Below are 15,588 nucleotides of genomic sequence, written 5' to 3'. Positions count from 1 at the left end.
TGATGTCACATGAGCCAGGTTTGGCTTTTTTGCCTGAGCTCTCTCCATTGGCCTCTCTGCTGTTGGACTACAGACTGGACTGGCCTCATTCAAATAAGTGAGAATGCTGAATTGTTTTCACACAGAGCTCAGGCCAGATGTTGTTAGCTTTGTACAGAGCCAGGTTAGCTGCTTTTCCTGTTTCCAGTCTTCGTGCTAAGCTAGGCTGACCAGCTCCTGGCCTTAACAGCCACATATGAGAATGATATTGATTGTCTCAATAACATAGTAAAGTATGCTACAAATGTAAACAGTTTTCAGATTTACAATTACAATTCATGACTCACGCACACAGGTCAGAACAAGGCCACACAGAAATATAATTGATATTTGCTGCATGAAACACACGTACGTCTCTTATACAATACAAATCCCATAAAGTAAAGACATATAATTATGACTCATGAAACTTAAAGCACTCACTCACACACACACACACACACACACACACACACAGTGGCAGCGTACCGGCAGCAGTGTGCTGTGTTTCATCACAGTGTTGACGTTGCGTATCAGCGCCCATTTAGCCTGATCCTTCTCATAGAGTTCCACATAGTCCCGCCGCTTGTACATCTTCACGTGCACAGTAAAAAACCCACACACACTCTGACAGTGATGTCCGATGGCAGCAGTCTTCAGAAACGATCTTCCTAATACACACGCGTGACCAGTTTCCAAATATCCATGTAAAAAACTGTGACTCAGGTTAGGTCCGCAGGGCAGCACATGTAGCTGTCATTAAACCACAGAAATGTTCATGTTCAACAGGTTTAATTCATCATAAGTTCAAATCCAGCGCATCACAGTCACATGCTACTTCTGTCTTCTGTTTCTCCTCCCTGGGTTCATCTAAAAAAAAAAGCTGAAATGCCCTTTAAGTGACGTCAAAAAAGGATGTCAAGAAAAACAGGTCCAACATCAGACATCTTCCAGTCTTATAGGGTCACACAAAAGAGCATCCTGCTGTGTGACCTTCACTCTCGTCCACTCTAAACTCACGACAAAGTACAAAATATTTTAAAATATTTTATATTTAAAAATATCTCAGAAAATCCAGCTTTCTGCTGCCTGTCAGATCATTCTGAAGTTTCTACTGCAGTAACTTTTTTGGACAATCCTCCTGCTCTCTCCCCCTCTCTGTCTGTCACACTTTGTTAACCCACAACCTCCCCTGTCGCCCATGGCAACAAGATGTCACTTCCTCCTCAGGTGTGTCCTATGGTGTTGGATTTCCGTATAGATAAATACACAACAGGCTCTTATTGCTGTGTAAATTTAGTAGGTTATGCAGGATAAACTATGTGTTGTCTGACTGAGGAACATTATGGACAACATAAATATACTAGTATTACTAATAAAAAATAAACTATATAGTAGATAATGATCAGTTTGTAGAGAAATTTATGAATCATTAGGTAATGATTAGTTCATCAGTTTATGAATTGGAAGAAGTATCACACTCCTGATTAACTATAAACTGCAAAGAGTAGCTCAACCTACTTGTTCAAGGCAACTTCTCACTCTTATGTATATTGTATTGGAAAGTGTTAATATCAAAGTAATGATAATAATAATAATAATCATCATCATCATCATCATCATTATCATCATCATCGTCATCATCACTGTTTAAGAGAATTATAAATGCTAAATTTATCAAATATGCAGCCACAAAATGAGGATCTATTAAAAACAAAGCAATCGAATACAGTGGTTCTCAAAGTGCGGTCTGGGTACCCCCATGGGTCCTTAAGGAGGTCCCTGGGAGTCCCTAGCAAAAAGGGGAATAATTCACTATAAAACCATTCTGAAGTAACACAATGACAGAATATACAACTACACCACTGCTCTAATAAGACTAAAAGTCTAGGTCCTTGTGTTCCCTTCAGAATTCAATGTTGGAAAGGGAAATGGTTCATCCTCTGCAGGCCATGCACATGCAGCAAGTCCTTCAAACTTAATGCCAGAGTATGTTTTTACATCAGTGCCTTCCAACACGACCCATACGACTGTTTTGTGATCAAACGCCCCTATTGACAGGATGACATTGTTAAGGCGGTTACCACTGCCTCCATTGTTTTCAATAGTCGTGAAGGCTAGGTGAAACAGGACAGCTGCAGAGGATCAATCCTCTGGAAACAGACGTTTCTTTCCTCTAGTGCCACCAGCAGGTCAAGGTTTTCACTTATCCTGTAAAATATCGACCTAATGGATCTACACAAAATTTGGTACAGATATTCATGAGTCCTAGATGATATATCTTACTGACAGTGGTGATCCTCTGACTTTTATCAACACCAGAGGGTTGTTGATTTTTATGAAAATACCATGACAACTGTTGGAGGGATTGTTGTGAAATTGGGTTCACACATTCATGGTCCCCAGAGGATTAACTGTTAACATTTCCATCATCCTCAGCTGTATTTTGTACTTAGTGCTAATTAGCAAATGCGAGGATGCTAACATGCTAAACTAAAATGAGAACATGGTAAACATTTTACCTACTGAACATCAGCATTCTAGCATCATGCTTGTGAAGATGTTAGCATTATGCTGTTAGCATTTAGCTCGAGTAAGGTTCCTTTCCTTCCTCCTCTCCTTTGCGAGCTGTGTAGTATGAGATGTGAGCTGCTGACTCTGGGTTGTGTGTGTGTGTGTGTGTGTGTGTGTGTGTGTGTGTGTGTGTATGTTAGATGAATGGTTGTTTGAGTGTGTGTTACACACTATATATGTCAGTTTAATTAAGTAAATACTCTGTCTGGCAAACTGAAACACCTGAACATTACACCACAGAGCACCTGTCACAAACACCACACACACACACACACACACACACACACACACACACACAGAGCCTGTGACAGAGTGAACAGGAGTGAGCAGGGCCAATGGCAAACTATCAGAAACCACATGCTGAATTATTTAACATATGGGATCTGTTTGGTGTCTGTCTTTTTGTCTCCTCTTTTATATTTCTTTCGCTGCCTCTCTCTTTCGTTCGTTCATCTCTTCTTCCCTCCCATCATCCAAAAGTCTGAGACCAGAAATATACTGTATGTGTTGTATGATGTGACACATAACAGTGAAGACAAGACTCAGTTTGGGGTATTTCATGATCTACAGACTGTTAAACACAAGAAGACATTCAAAAAAATGCTGTTACACCTTTCCGTCCTGTAAGCTAGCCAATACAAACAGTGCAAACAACAATGTAGCCACTGTTAACTAAGGTTAATTAATTCTGGTGTTTGTTTTGTTATCATCAACATCCCATGAAAAGACCAGAACCAACAATGAACTGATCCTGCCTGTGTATCCAAAGCCTGATATATGTTAAAAGTTATTAACAAAAAGCTGCAACTGTACCACTACATTTCTGACTGACCTGAATTCACTACACACCATTCAGTGTCTTTCATGATGACATTCTCCCATCACCACCATCGGTCTCATGTGGGCAGAGCGCTGTTTCAGCACAGTGGTTGACAGGCCTTTAGAGGCTTTTAACAGAGGTCATGTAAAGATCGATGAAGCCCTTCAGGCCAACTAACCAGACACTGAAGCAAATGGAGACAGCAGACATGCCTTTACAGAGTCATTGCAAGCTGCAGCAAAACATGTCAGAAGAGAATCAGTTTAAGTTAATTTATGAAAACTTTATGCTGCTAAACATGTGAACATAAAGATTTCTCCCAAGAGTCTGCAGTATATATTTAATACACAGGACAGACTCAAGGAAAAGGACTTACACCGTCTCTACTAGCTCACATGCTTTGGACGAACGTGACTGAGACGAGCCACAGTGTGAGTGTGGTGTTAGCGGTGATGTAATAGCCACGCTGCCTACGGTGGGTGGGTGGGTGTGTGTTCTCATCATCTCTTTCTTCAGGTAAATAATTCAGGCTAGACATGAGCCGGGTATTCACTTACAGCTGCTGGCGTCACTCCTGTGTGGAGAGGTAACAAACCGCACAGATAGAAGAAGAGCGCTCAGGACGCCCCTGTTGTTCAGGGTTAAAACATGGACCATGAATCACCACGTCCCTGTTTTGAATTCGACTGGGAATAAAGGCATGAAATCAAATAATAATAATAATGAAAAACAATAATCACAATTCTTTTCTCTTTCAATGTGATATTGAGTTTCTGTGGAGGACACACGGTTACAATAATTATTCAACCATGGTGGCTAGCACTGGTCCTGCTAAATACTCAGTTTTTCTTGTTTCTTCCAAATAAACTGGGAATCACTGCCTGTGCATGGAGATTTTTTTCTCCTGAGAAGAGTCTGTGCTTTGAAAAATTAAACAATTAAACACAGAGACACCTCTGAAAATATTCTTAAATTCTTAAAGCTGCATGGACTGAGTTGTGGTGCCATTTGGGGGCAGCAGCAGCAACATAACATTAATGTAAAATATTCTTTTTAAGTTGATATGGCAAACATGTTAGCAAACAGTTGCCTAATTACAAGTCAGATTATATTTGTGTTACTTGCCCTACTGGACCTTCAGTAGTTAAATGCTCCACTATGTTCACCAGCTAGTCTCTGACTGCGTTTGCCTGCTGGTTGGTGTTGAGTAGGTAGTGTACAGTAGCTTTTAAGAGCTTTTATCCATCAACATTGAAAAATATTAGATTTAGATTTAAAGATATTTATGATATTATTATTCTGCAATATCAGGATTTTGCACAAGTGATTATCTTTTATCTTTCTGGCACAAGACTGATCACACAAGATTCGTTTTCAGGGCTTTCGGGGCTGTATAACAAATGCCCACCAGTCATTTAGCAACATGCAAATGAATATTCATTATTTGAAAATGTGGTTTGATCATAGACGTGTTTAATTTAAGTTCAGCAGAGGCTCATGTTGTCACTCAGATTCTGTCATTTCATATCGCTCCAGGTCATAACTGCAGCTCTGTAATATCTCCTTACCTTCAGTGTTTAAAAGGTTTACTACAAGTAACACAATCTCCCTCCAGGCTCTGTAGGTGTTCACCACACACCAGCTCATCACTATATCTGTCTTGCTCAGGTATGTGTCTGCCCTCTGCTGGTGTTTATGAAACTCTCTATCACCAGTTAGAAACCGGTGCTCTGCAGATACTCTCTTTGCAGCAGTGCGTTTCTCAACCTTTTGTTCCTGGGAGAATGAATCAGCCTCTGAAGGAACATTTCAGTTCACTGATTAATCCGAATCTATAGCTCTAGCTTTTAAAAGGCCATGTGATTAATAAAGGAACTTCCAGCCCACCTCATTTGCATTTAGATAGATCATTTAGACAAGTCAAAGGTCAGCGGGTGAGATATAGTGACAAGCAAAGTGTGTTGGTATTTGTCACTGAATAAACTTGTCCATAAAAACACAGACAGCAGCTCTCCTTTCTGCTTCAGTGGACAAATAGCATGAAGATTTGATCACTATTCTGCCTCCAGAACGACAACACAAAAAGAAAGCAAGTAGACGCAGCAAGTATACTGAGAAAATATGTTTTATAAAATTGAATTAATATAACATTAAATATTATGATATTAAATTGATAACCCTGGTCAGACACAGGAGCAGGGCCTAAAGTGAGCTCACAGTGACCACAAACTGCTGCCAGCACCAAGTGAGAGAAAAGTGTGTGTGTATGTATATTAAACACTGTCCTCCTGACTGAAATCCGAGTTTACCTTGGTGAGGGTGGTGTATCTGAAGCTGAGACGGCGTGCGTTCAAGTCCCAGCCCTCCAGCAGCAAATCAGATCCCCTCCTGTCCATTTTAGTTGTCATGGTTAAGAACTGCAGTTAGGATCTGCACATGGTGCTGAGCGTGAACAAAAACTAAACCACGAATGCTTCCTTGTTTTGATTTGTCGATTGAGCATTGCTGTTATTATTTTAAAAAAAAGAAAAAAAGATCCATTGCTAGGTGGTAAAATAAAGCAAAATGAAAAGTTCAAAGGAGTTAAAATCAGAGCTAAAGCATCATCAGAAAATCTGTCATGTTGTAAAAAAAAGTCACTGCAAAAACTTTTTCTGTAAATTTAAAAATAATTTTGTTCCATCTCTTCTGTTCAACTTTCCACCTCAGTGGCAAACAAAAATGTTCATCTGTTGATCAAATATTATCCACAGTGCTTCTTCTTCTCCGTATAAAAAAACTATTAAGTCCTGTGTGTGATCCAGTGCACGCAGCAAAACACACTTCCTGTCCAGTAATATCCACAGCAGAGAGGGGTGAGGGCTGATCCATGTGTGTGTGTGTGTGTGTGTGTGTGTTTGCTTGTCTTGTTGGCTCGATTCATTTGGGCCTCCACAGTGGGGCAGCTGTCAGAGCTGATTAGTCGATCAGAAAGGCTGACGGGTTCAGCAACGCATTAACTGAGTATCAAAAAGGTCCACACTGAGACACAGTGCGGGCACACACACACACACACACACACACACACACACAGGCTACAAATGCATTGAGCATGTTGTCTGATTTGGTTGATTTCCCTGCCCTAAAATTCTTTGTGTGTGTGTGTGTGTGTGTGTGTGTGTGTGTGTTGTGTGTGTGTGTGTGTGTGTGTGTGTGTGTGTGTGTGTGTGTGTTTATTTCCCTACAAAGAGGATTCAGTGGCAGTGTAAGGACTGGCTGATCCTTAATGAGTGTTGTTGTACCTTCACTGCAACAAACTGCAAACACGCACACTTGTACTTCTATCTTTGTGAGGACACTCATTGACAGAACGCAAAAGCCCCTCATCCTAACCTCAATCATCACAACTAAATTCCTAACCCTTATCCTTACCCTAACACACTCACACACACACACACACACACACACACACACACACACACACACACAGAAGAAATGCAATAGGCACACGGTAGGAAAACTTTATAAAACTGCATAAGTTCAGCTGTCTGTCATGTTGGTGTCTGGTGTCTTTTTGCATGTGTATGTGTGTGTGTGTGTGTGTGTGTGTGTGTGTGTGTGTGTGTGTGTGTGTTTACCTGCTGTAGAATGACCATGGTTCTGGTTTGTGTCCTTGTGACTGGACATCAGCAGTCACCTGTAAAACCTTAGAAAGACAGAGAGAAGAACATCCAGATAATTATTTACTGTCTGTCTCTACAGTACATCAATGTGTTGAATCCATTTTTACACAGCACATTTCATTACAAGGGAAATAAATAAATAGTATCAATAAAGATGACCACCCTCAGCCTGTGGATTAGCTCCGGTGGTGCATTATGCACAGCAAAATGTGTGGTGTTAACTGGTGTTAATTTTCGGGTGTAAATTTTTCTGAGTTGATGGGTGTTGGTTTGGGAGTCACATGAACACCTGCAGTGTTGCAGAAGCTTTAGCGGTGGTGTTCTTTGAGTGAGAATGTAAGGTAACCATCATGTGTGTATACCTAAGCTAAGTCCAGCAGGTGTCAATTGGGATATAGATGTGCAAATTCGCATGGTTTTGCTACTCGGAGATATGATGACTAATGTTAATTTGATTAGTATTTAGGTTGCGGAATTTAACACTGCGCAGGACACTCCTGATGGAGTTAACTACTCATTGCCATGTGCGTCATTTCTTTTTCAGCACATGGTGACGGTGATCGGGGGAGAGCGAGCTTTGGAAATTTTCGATATATAAAGGTAAGAACTGAATGTATTCACTTAAAACGGCTATCAACCATTATACTGTATAAACTTGTTTAATGATGTCAGGTACTGACATTTCCAAACTGCTTGGGACACCTCACAAACTGACAGATTTGACGACTTCTGTGATGGAAGTTATTTTAAGACGCATCCATCGTTCTCTAAACAACAAACCGCTTTACAAATTCCGATTTACTGCGACGACTTTGAAACTGCAAACACACTGGGTTCAAAACAAGGTGTTCACAAAATAGGTGCTCTCTATTTTGGCCTCAGAAATCTGCCACTAAATTTTAACTCAGCTGTTACGAACATTAATTTGGTTGCACTGCTTCATAGTGAAGATGTGGAAAAATATAGCATTGATCCAGTTCCACAGCCTCTGATTGATGACATCAAAACACTGGAGAGTCATGGCCTTGATTTAGCTTTTTGAAATGAACTGCGCTGAGTTGCAGTCAGACCCACAGAAGTTATCTGTGTTTGGTTTAAAGAAAAACTCAACTCTTAACAGCCTTTTTTTCTCGTTTATGATCATTTTTCTTTGGTTATTATGCACGACATTCTTGATGGGGTGGCACAATTTGAGATAAAGTTGCTGTTGGAGTATCTGGACACTGGAAATGGTCTGTTACAACAGGCATGACTGTACATTTGAAACATTCAATAATGAAACATCATGACTTGTTCAAACAGTTGTATCTACGTAGCAACCTGATCTCAAAGCATCACTTTATGATAATCTACCCAGCTAGAGATAGCACCCTTATACATATGTGTAGTATGAGATTCGAGTCAAAGCAGACAGTCCTGTAATGTATAAGCTCTCTGACTTACAAAGTGCATATGGTGAAATTGAGAGGCTTTATATTGTACCACTTTTTTCTTTGTAAATGTACATGAGTTGTGTCCAGTATATGGTGATTGGAAGATTTAGGTTAAATTACATATACCCCTTCTGCATGTCACAATTTTTAAGAAAAATGTATTTTATATTACAAGTTATCATATTATTGTGTTAAGTATATTTTTGTTTCAGATAATTTTATGAAAGCTGATGTGCCTGTTGACACATCCAGCACAAGACAACATCATTATTGCAGAGGCCTGTGCTATGAACAAGTTCACTGGCTTCACTCAGCCTAACATTGACGGATAACCTGTACTATGAATCTGCTTAGTAACTGGCTCAGTTAAATCTGTGCGTTTGGCTGATGATAAACAAACTAATATGAAGATGTGATGCAGAACAAAGGTATAGTGATGTCAACAGTGTATGGATCATTTTTGTACTGAAAGACATCCGTGGGTTTAGTTTTTATTTCCAGTTGTGGTCACAGAGTCTCCTCATGTTACTCTCAGCCACAGTGATGAAGAAGAGTAAAAGCATCAACACTGTCAGGAATCATTGAAAATGACAGCATGCTCTCAATAAATCTTTGAGATTTAAGTTTAAAGGAATGAATGAGGGGATCATAAAATGTCTGTAACAAATTTCATGGCAATCCATCCAATAGTTGTCAAGACATTTCGATTTGCTACAAAGTGGTGGATGGCTAAAAACATTGATTTTAAACGGCTAAAAATATTGATTATAAACAGCTAAAAACATTGATTTTAAACGGCTAGAAATATTGATTATAAACAGCTAAAAACATTGATTTTAAACGGCTAGAAATATTGATTATAAATGGCTAAAAATATTGATTTTAGCTGCTGAGAAAGACGTCCTGAATAATTTCCTCTTTTACTAATTTACATTTAATCTTTTGGACCAATTAGGAGACTGACATGTGACCTGTGACTGACTGTGTCATATGAACCTGGACTTACCAAACCTAATTACCTCTTGTTGTAGTGTGTGTGTGTGTATGTGTGTGTGTGTGTGTGTGTGTGTGTGTGTGTGTGTGTGTGTGTGTGTGTGTGTGTGTGTGTGTAGGTGTAGGTATTAGCTCTGGTAAATTATTCATCCTCCCTTGATGAAGGTTTAGTTTGATCCTTTGACTTTTTGACACCTGGCAGTTGTGACTCCTCCACCTCACTGTGTGTTGTTCAGCTTCTCTTTGAAAAGTGACTCAGAGTTACAGCTGAAGTACCAGAGGGTTTAAAGTTAAAGACCTCTCTGCACCTTCACATTTCACCTGTGATCCTCTGCACTGCATCACAGTTCAGTGCAGGTTTGAAGTCATTTTTTGATTTCTCATATTCTGATTCTCTGATTCTTGATTCACCATTTCTTGAAAATGAACATCCTACATCACCAGCCAGTCTATTCTAATGACTCATAAAACTACAGTACAAACTCCACTGCATCTGCACAGATTGTGGAAAAGATGATATTATATCAGTACACTTTCCTACAAAAGGGAATCTTCTGTTTTATCAGGAAGTTTAGCAACTACTTTATTTCATGAATGGAAATATCACACTAGTTTAAAAGGAATATGAAGTATGTGTTGCATTTCCAGTAACTATACTTTGACCTTTTGTTGTAAAATATGCGTATATCTTTCCTATCTTTCTTTCTTCAAAACAAGTGCCAGAAACAGCACAGCCTGGACGATTGTGATTGGTTTAAAGAAATGCAAACAACACCCCTATAGCAGAATGATAATGGTGCAGCCAGACCATTGTCCAGCACTGACACCGCACTGTGGAGATAGGTATAGCACTGTAAGTCAACCCTAACCCTAACTAGTTGCTTGTTCCACCTAAACTTAACCAAACCTTAAAGACAGCTGCGTCACATCATAAACATAAGACTTATTTTTCAACAGTAATTTGTAACAGTTGTGAAAGACACAAATGATTTCAGATCTAAAAACACTTCTATATGTTGTTCTAGAGGTCACAGACAAAAAATGCTCTAAGTTGTTGTTCATGATACTTGTGCTGTTGCCATGTTTGATGTATTGTCATAAAGCTGTGAAGCGTGGTCTTTATACAGCGTAATGCAGAGTTAAACCCACTTCACAGCAGGATGGGACGGGCTACAGTTACATAAATATTACTCAAGGAGAACAAGAGGTAATTATGTCTAAAGAATGGTGGAAAGAAAACCACTGGGTCCTCACCGATGTGGGAGCCTGTGTGTACATGCAAATTAACCACAGTGAATTATTTACTCTCTCATCATCCAGCTTTGTTTGAATCATTTGACCTTTGACACTGGGCAGCAGGGACAGCTGCCTTGCAGAGGGAGAACTCAGACCCTCTGACTACCAGCTCTATGTCTCTGTCCATGCTACACTGAGCGGTGTACAGTCAGCCTCACAGGGCTCCCCTCACCCTCCACGTCACCCACTGAGGCCTCCTACAGCTGTCACTCCCTCCCTCCTCTGCTGCACTACTTAAATATGTTAGGACACAGAATCAGAGCAGAATTAGAGCGTGTAGTTTCCCTGCAAAAAACAACAAATCAACAAATCAATAAAATTTATGCAACAGAGGAGTGAAGGAGCAACAACTACCAGAGTTTCACTTAAATCCAAGCAAACATATACAAACTCATTTTAAGCAGAAAAAAACATTTAATAGCATTTAATTCTCTCTCATACACAATGCAAAAGCAAGAAATGAAATACATGCATGCCTCCCTCCCTCTCTGTTTCTGTCTCTCTCTCTCTCTCTCTCTCTCTCTCCCTCTCACACACACACACATACACACATACACACACACATACAAACACACTCTCTATCAATATTTCAGCATCTAATTACCACAGCACATGTCTGGGACAAAGGTTGTGAGCAGCCATGGCCTGTGTGTGTGTGTGTGTGTGTGTGTGTGTGTGTGTGTGTGTGTGTGTGTGTTGTGTGTGTGTGTGTGTGTGTGTGTGTGTGTTGTCTAAACATATCAGATTTTATACCTGTAGATTAAGACACATTAGCCAAAGGTGAGCGACACAGCTAAAGTAAAACATCCTGCAACAGAGGAGGGAAAGAACAGAAGAAGAACAAGAAGAATGTGAAAAAATAAAAAGGCATGAATGGAGGATGAAATGAAGAATGATGAAGGGAAACAAGGAAAGAAAAAAAGATAAAGAGCAAAAGAAAGAGAAGCAGAGGGAAGGTAAACATGATGAGGGAAGGACACGAGGAAAGAAAGGAAGGAAAGAGAGAAGAACAAAAGGAAAGAGGGAGAGAGGAAAGAGGAATGATAAAAAAGAAATACAAGAGCGATGCAGTTATTGAAAAACAAATGAAAATAAAAAAGACAGAAGATGTCTGCTGTAGTCGTTTCTATCTGTTCCTCTGCTTCCTTTGTCTCCGATCATGTGACTGAACACCGTCTGAAATTCCATCAGGCAGATGACAAACTGACCACAGCAGAGACAGAGAGCTGAGAGCTGAAATCATCACATTATCATGTGTTGACTGTATCTTTCTGTCTTTTGTTTTCACTTTTTTATTAATCTTATTTAGAAATGTGGGATAGTAGCTATTGTCCAACAAAGCCCAGCCTCCCCCTGCTGAGTCATCAGATGCTTTACCAGACTCTCTGAACGGCCATCCAAAAACTCTTTCTCCATTAAAGCGTCGCTCTCACACTGAGAACAACATGAATCCTTGATTCCCTCCTGATGTGATTTTGTGTCATTAGCAGTTAAAGAGCCAGATATTTCTCTCAGGAGTCGAGAAAGGAGACAAACAGCAACAGCGTTAGGTTTGAATATTGGACTCTAACTGGACAAAAAATGATGTAATTTTTTTCTCCATGTCTGCACAATCTATAGGCAAGTTTACTAAAACATTCAGACCAAAGTGTCAGTAGCAGATAAAAACAGTAATTCATCTTTTTATTAGCTGAAGTTGTGTGGAAACATGAATGTTGACATGAACTCAGCTACACCCAGCTCAGATATCATAATGTAAAGATAAGAGTGAAAGCTCTGTGAGTACTCAGGGAGGGAGCAGGACTCAACCCAACCTGCTGCACAGTCAGATCAAATGTACATACAACAAATGTATGTGAAGCATTACTAAAGTACAGCTGAGCAAATCATCTAATACCAGACGTCAGTGGTGTGGTCAAAAGTGTCAGAGATGATCAACAACTATTCCCTCTTCATTCTGAAGCAAGGTTCTGAAACACAGAACTCCATCATTAAGACCAAGAGGATCAGTGATTTCAGCAAGTTCCTAACAACCTATGTTTACATTCAAGTCACAACTAACAACTTATTATTTCAATCCAAACCACAATGTCTCCCTAACCCTCACCAAGTCATTTTTGTGTCTGCGCCTAAAGACACTTTAACCATAGCTGTGTAAGATTGTCAGAAAATGTGTCATTTATCTTTATTCATTTTATTTTATTTTTTGAAATGGCGCTGTAGTCCTGTCCGTAGTGACGTCACTTCAGAAAACTCTTACGTGCTGTTCTGGAGGACGTGGACCAACAACATTCATTATGCTCATACTTGACATGACCAGAGTGTCGTCTACAACCTTCCATCTACATTTCTTTCTTTAAATCAGCTCAGATACAAAGTATAGTAAAGATGAGCCAGTCAAGTAGATGGGTAAAGATTTTCAGTCTTTGGCTCACTGCAAAAATAAAAATAGACAAAATCTGATTATTTCTAGATAATCAGTCAGTTAATTCTGCTGTTCTATCCTATCAGCATCTCCATTCATGTGGGCTCATGACATTATATTTAAACTTAAACTCAATGTGAAATGTGAGATTCCCTTCATGCATTGCTTGATATGAACTGGAGGTAAACTCTCCAATATTTCAAACATTTTGAGAAAAGGCTGGAACAGTAAATATGATTCTCCGTAATATTTTGTCTTCTTCTCTCATCTATTCTTAATTATTTCACAACCCTTCACATTTACCGATCCTCTGTCATGACCTGCCTCTCTGTGTGACTTCCTGTGTCATTTCCTGTTTATTGGTTGATTTACTCCCTGCCCTCGTGTCATGTGTGATTGTCTACCACTTAGTTTCACCTGTTCCCGATTACCGTTGTCTTCCTTGTGTATTAAGTCTCCGTGTTCCCCTCCCTCTCTGTCAGTTTGTCAGTTCTGTGTTTCCCTGTGCCTCTGCTACCTCATTTTGTTTCCTAGTGTTTTTCCTTTGAGCCAGTCACCAGAGTTTTTTTTTCCTGCTTCCTGTTCCTGCTCATTTACCTGCCAGCTCAGCTTCTCACCCTCATCCATCCGTCCGCCTGTAAGCTTACTGTCATTTATTAAAGACTCCTCACTGCGTCTGCCTGTGGATCCCTGTGTTCCCGGCTTCAGCCTTGTCGCCCTCAGTCACAAACTACTGTGTCATATAACAGCGTTACTTGTAGTGTAGCTTATTATTATCACAAACTAGGAGCACTTGATTCATGCATTATTAACATTATAGAATATGATACCCATCTAAAAAGCAAGTCATAATCTTAAAGATACAGTAAACAAACCATTTAAATATTGTTTGCATCACATACGTGCTCCTTCTACAGTTCGATTAAATGTTGACATGGTGAATTTATTATGTGGCGTTATGTTTTTGTGTTATTCACATAGATCCATACATTTCCACAGGAACGTGTGACGTTTTTATATTCACCTGGAAATATTCTAAGAAATAAAGACATGTCAGCCGGACCACTGTGCAAAAATACACCATGGCCCTTTAAAGGAAAAGAGCACACACACACACACACACACACACACACACACACACACACACACACACACACACACACAGTAAGGAGATTATGCATAAAGCCAACATGCCTCTATAGCCCACCGACCGTTTGTCCCTCACCCTTTTGCTTGATCTGGACTCTTCTCGTTCCCCAGGTTCTCTCTCTCTCTTTCTCTGTCCTCCCTTTGTTTCGGTTTTGGGTCTTGCCACAGACGTCCTGCCTGGTGGATGGAGGGATGAAGAACAGGAGAACAGAACAGAGAACGAGACAGTCCAGTCTTTCTTCAGGAGGTGTAGGGAAACCTGTTAATCCCACAGCAGAAGGAGCTGGGAGAAAAAGAGTGACACCTCCATTTCTATCCTTTCCTCCTAACTGAGAGCTTTCCTTATCTCCAGTGCCTTCTCTCTTTTCTCTCTTTCTCTTTTCCTCCCTCTCTCTTGGCAGATGTGACTCTCCTCACTTCTGCTTCTTTACTTTCAGAAAAGGACAAATTTTCTTCTTCTGTTCTTTTCTTTCTCTCTCTTCTTTCTTTAGTGTGAAGGTATACGGAGTTTCAAGCAGTGAATGACTCTCCTCCTGCCTCCCCTCCCTCCTCCCCTCCCTCTTCCTTGTTGGTGCTATTAACAGTGACACGGCAAGCTGCTCATTCACTGCCACTGATCCCTGGGAGGGAGAGAGAGAGAGAGAGAGAGAGAGAGAGAGAGAGAGAGAGTCAGTGGGGGGTGATTAGCCTTCAACATAAGGCAGGTTGTAATCAGACACACACACACACACAATTTCAGGGCTTAACAGCCAAAATAAGTTAAAAGCAATAGTTGAACCTGCAATAATTCATTTATTTAGGCCACATGAGGGCAGTGGAAACAAGCTGTGAACATCATCACCATCATTTAATTTCATGTGGGATGAACATGTTTCAACAGCAACAGTATCATTATTTTAAGCTATGTTTATGTTCACCTGATGAATTTAAATCCAATATTGGCTCTCTGCACAGTTTTTCTTGTCTGAGGGAAATATCTGGCTTTCCGCTGCTAAATGCTCCACGATGTTCACCAGCTGCTCTTTAACTGTCTGCCACTCGCTGCAGGTTATTTAGAGATGGCTGGACCTTTTCTTCTGTGGTGAGGATGATACGGTGTTGAAATGACAGCGGAGAGAGAGAGGGAACACTTTTTTAAAGTTTGACAGCTTACAAGTGATTGGCTAAAGGTGAGTGTGTCAGGTCGTGATTGGATGAAGATGAGAATGAACTGGTGGA

At 40.2% G+C, this 15,588-nt stretch overlaps 1 protein-coding gene across 1 annotated transcript in view; it reads right to left on the bottom strand.

Moving 5' to 3' along the window:
- myo7aa (myosin VIIAa) overlaps window positions 1-15,588 on the bottom strand; it is an 82,183-nt gene that overhangs the window by 65,254 nt on the left and 1,341 nt on the right. Inside the window, exons 3-5 of the mRNA XM_056374918.1 lie at window positions 15,288-15,446; window positions 14,447-14,990; window positions 7,030-7,097 (exon numbers count right to left, since the gene is read on the bottom strand). Coding sequence (XP_056230893.1) covers window positions 7,030-7,047 — 18 coding nt within the window. The 5' untranslated portion in view covers window positions 7,048-7,097; window positions 14,447-14,990; window positions 15,288-15,446. The remainder of the gene's footprint in view (window positions 1-7,029; window positions 7,098-14,446; window positions 14,991-15,287; window positions 15,447-15,588) is intronic.

Source organism: Seriola aureovittata, chromosome 4 (assembly GCF_021018895.1).
Source record: "Seriola aureovittata isolate HTS-2021-v1 ecotype China chromosome 4, ASM2101889v1, whole genome shotgun sequence".
NCBI classification, from domain to species: domain Eukaryota; kingdom Metazoa; phylum Chordata; class Actinopteri; order Carangiformes; family Carangidae; genus Seriola; species Seriola aureovittata.
The sequence above is the reverse complement of the archived record's forward strand: the minus strand, read 5'-3'. Positions and strand labels throughout refer to the sequence as shown.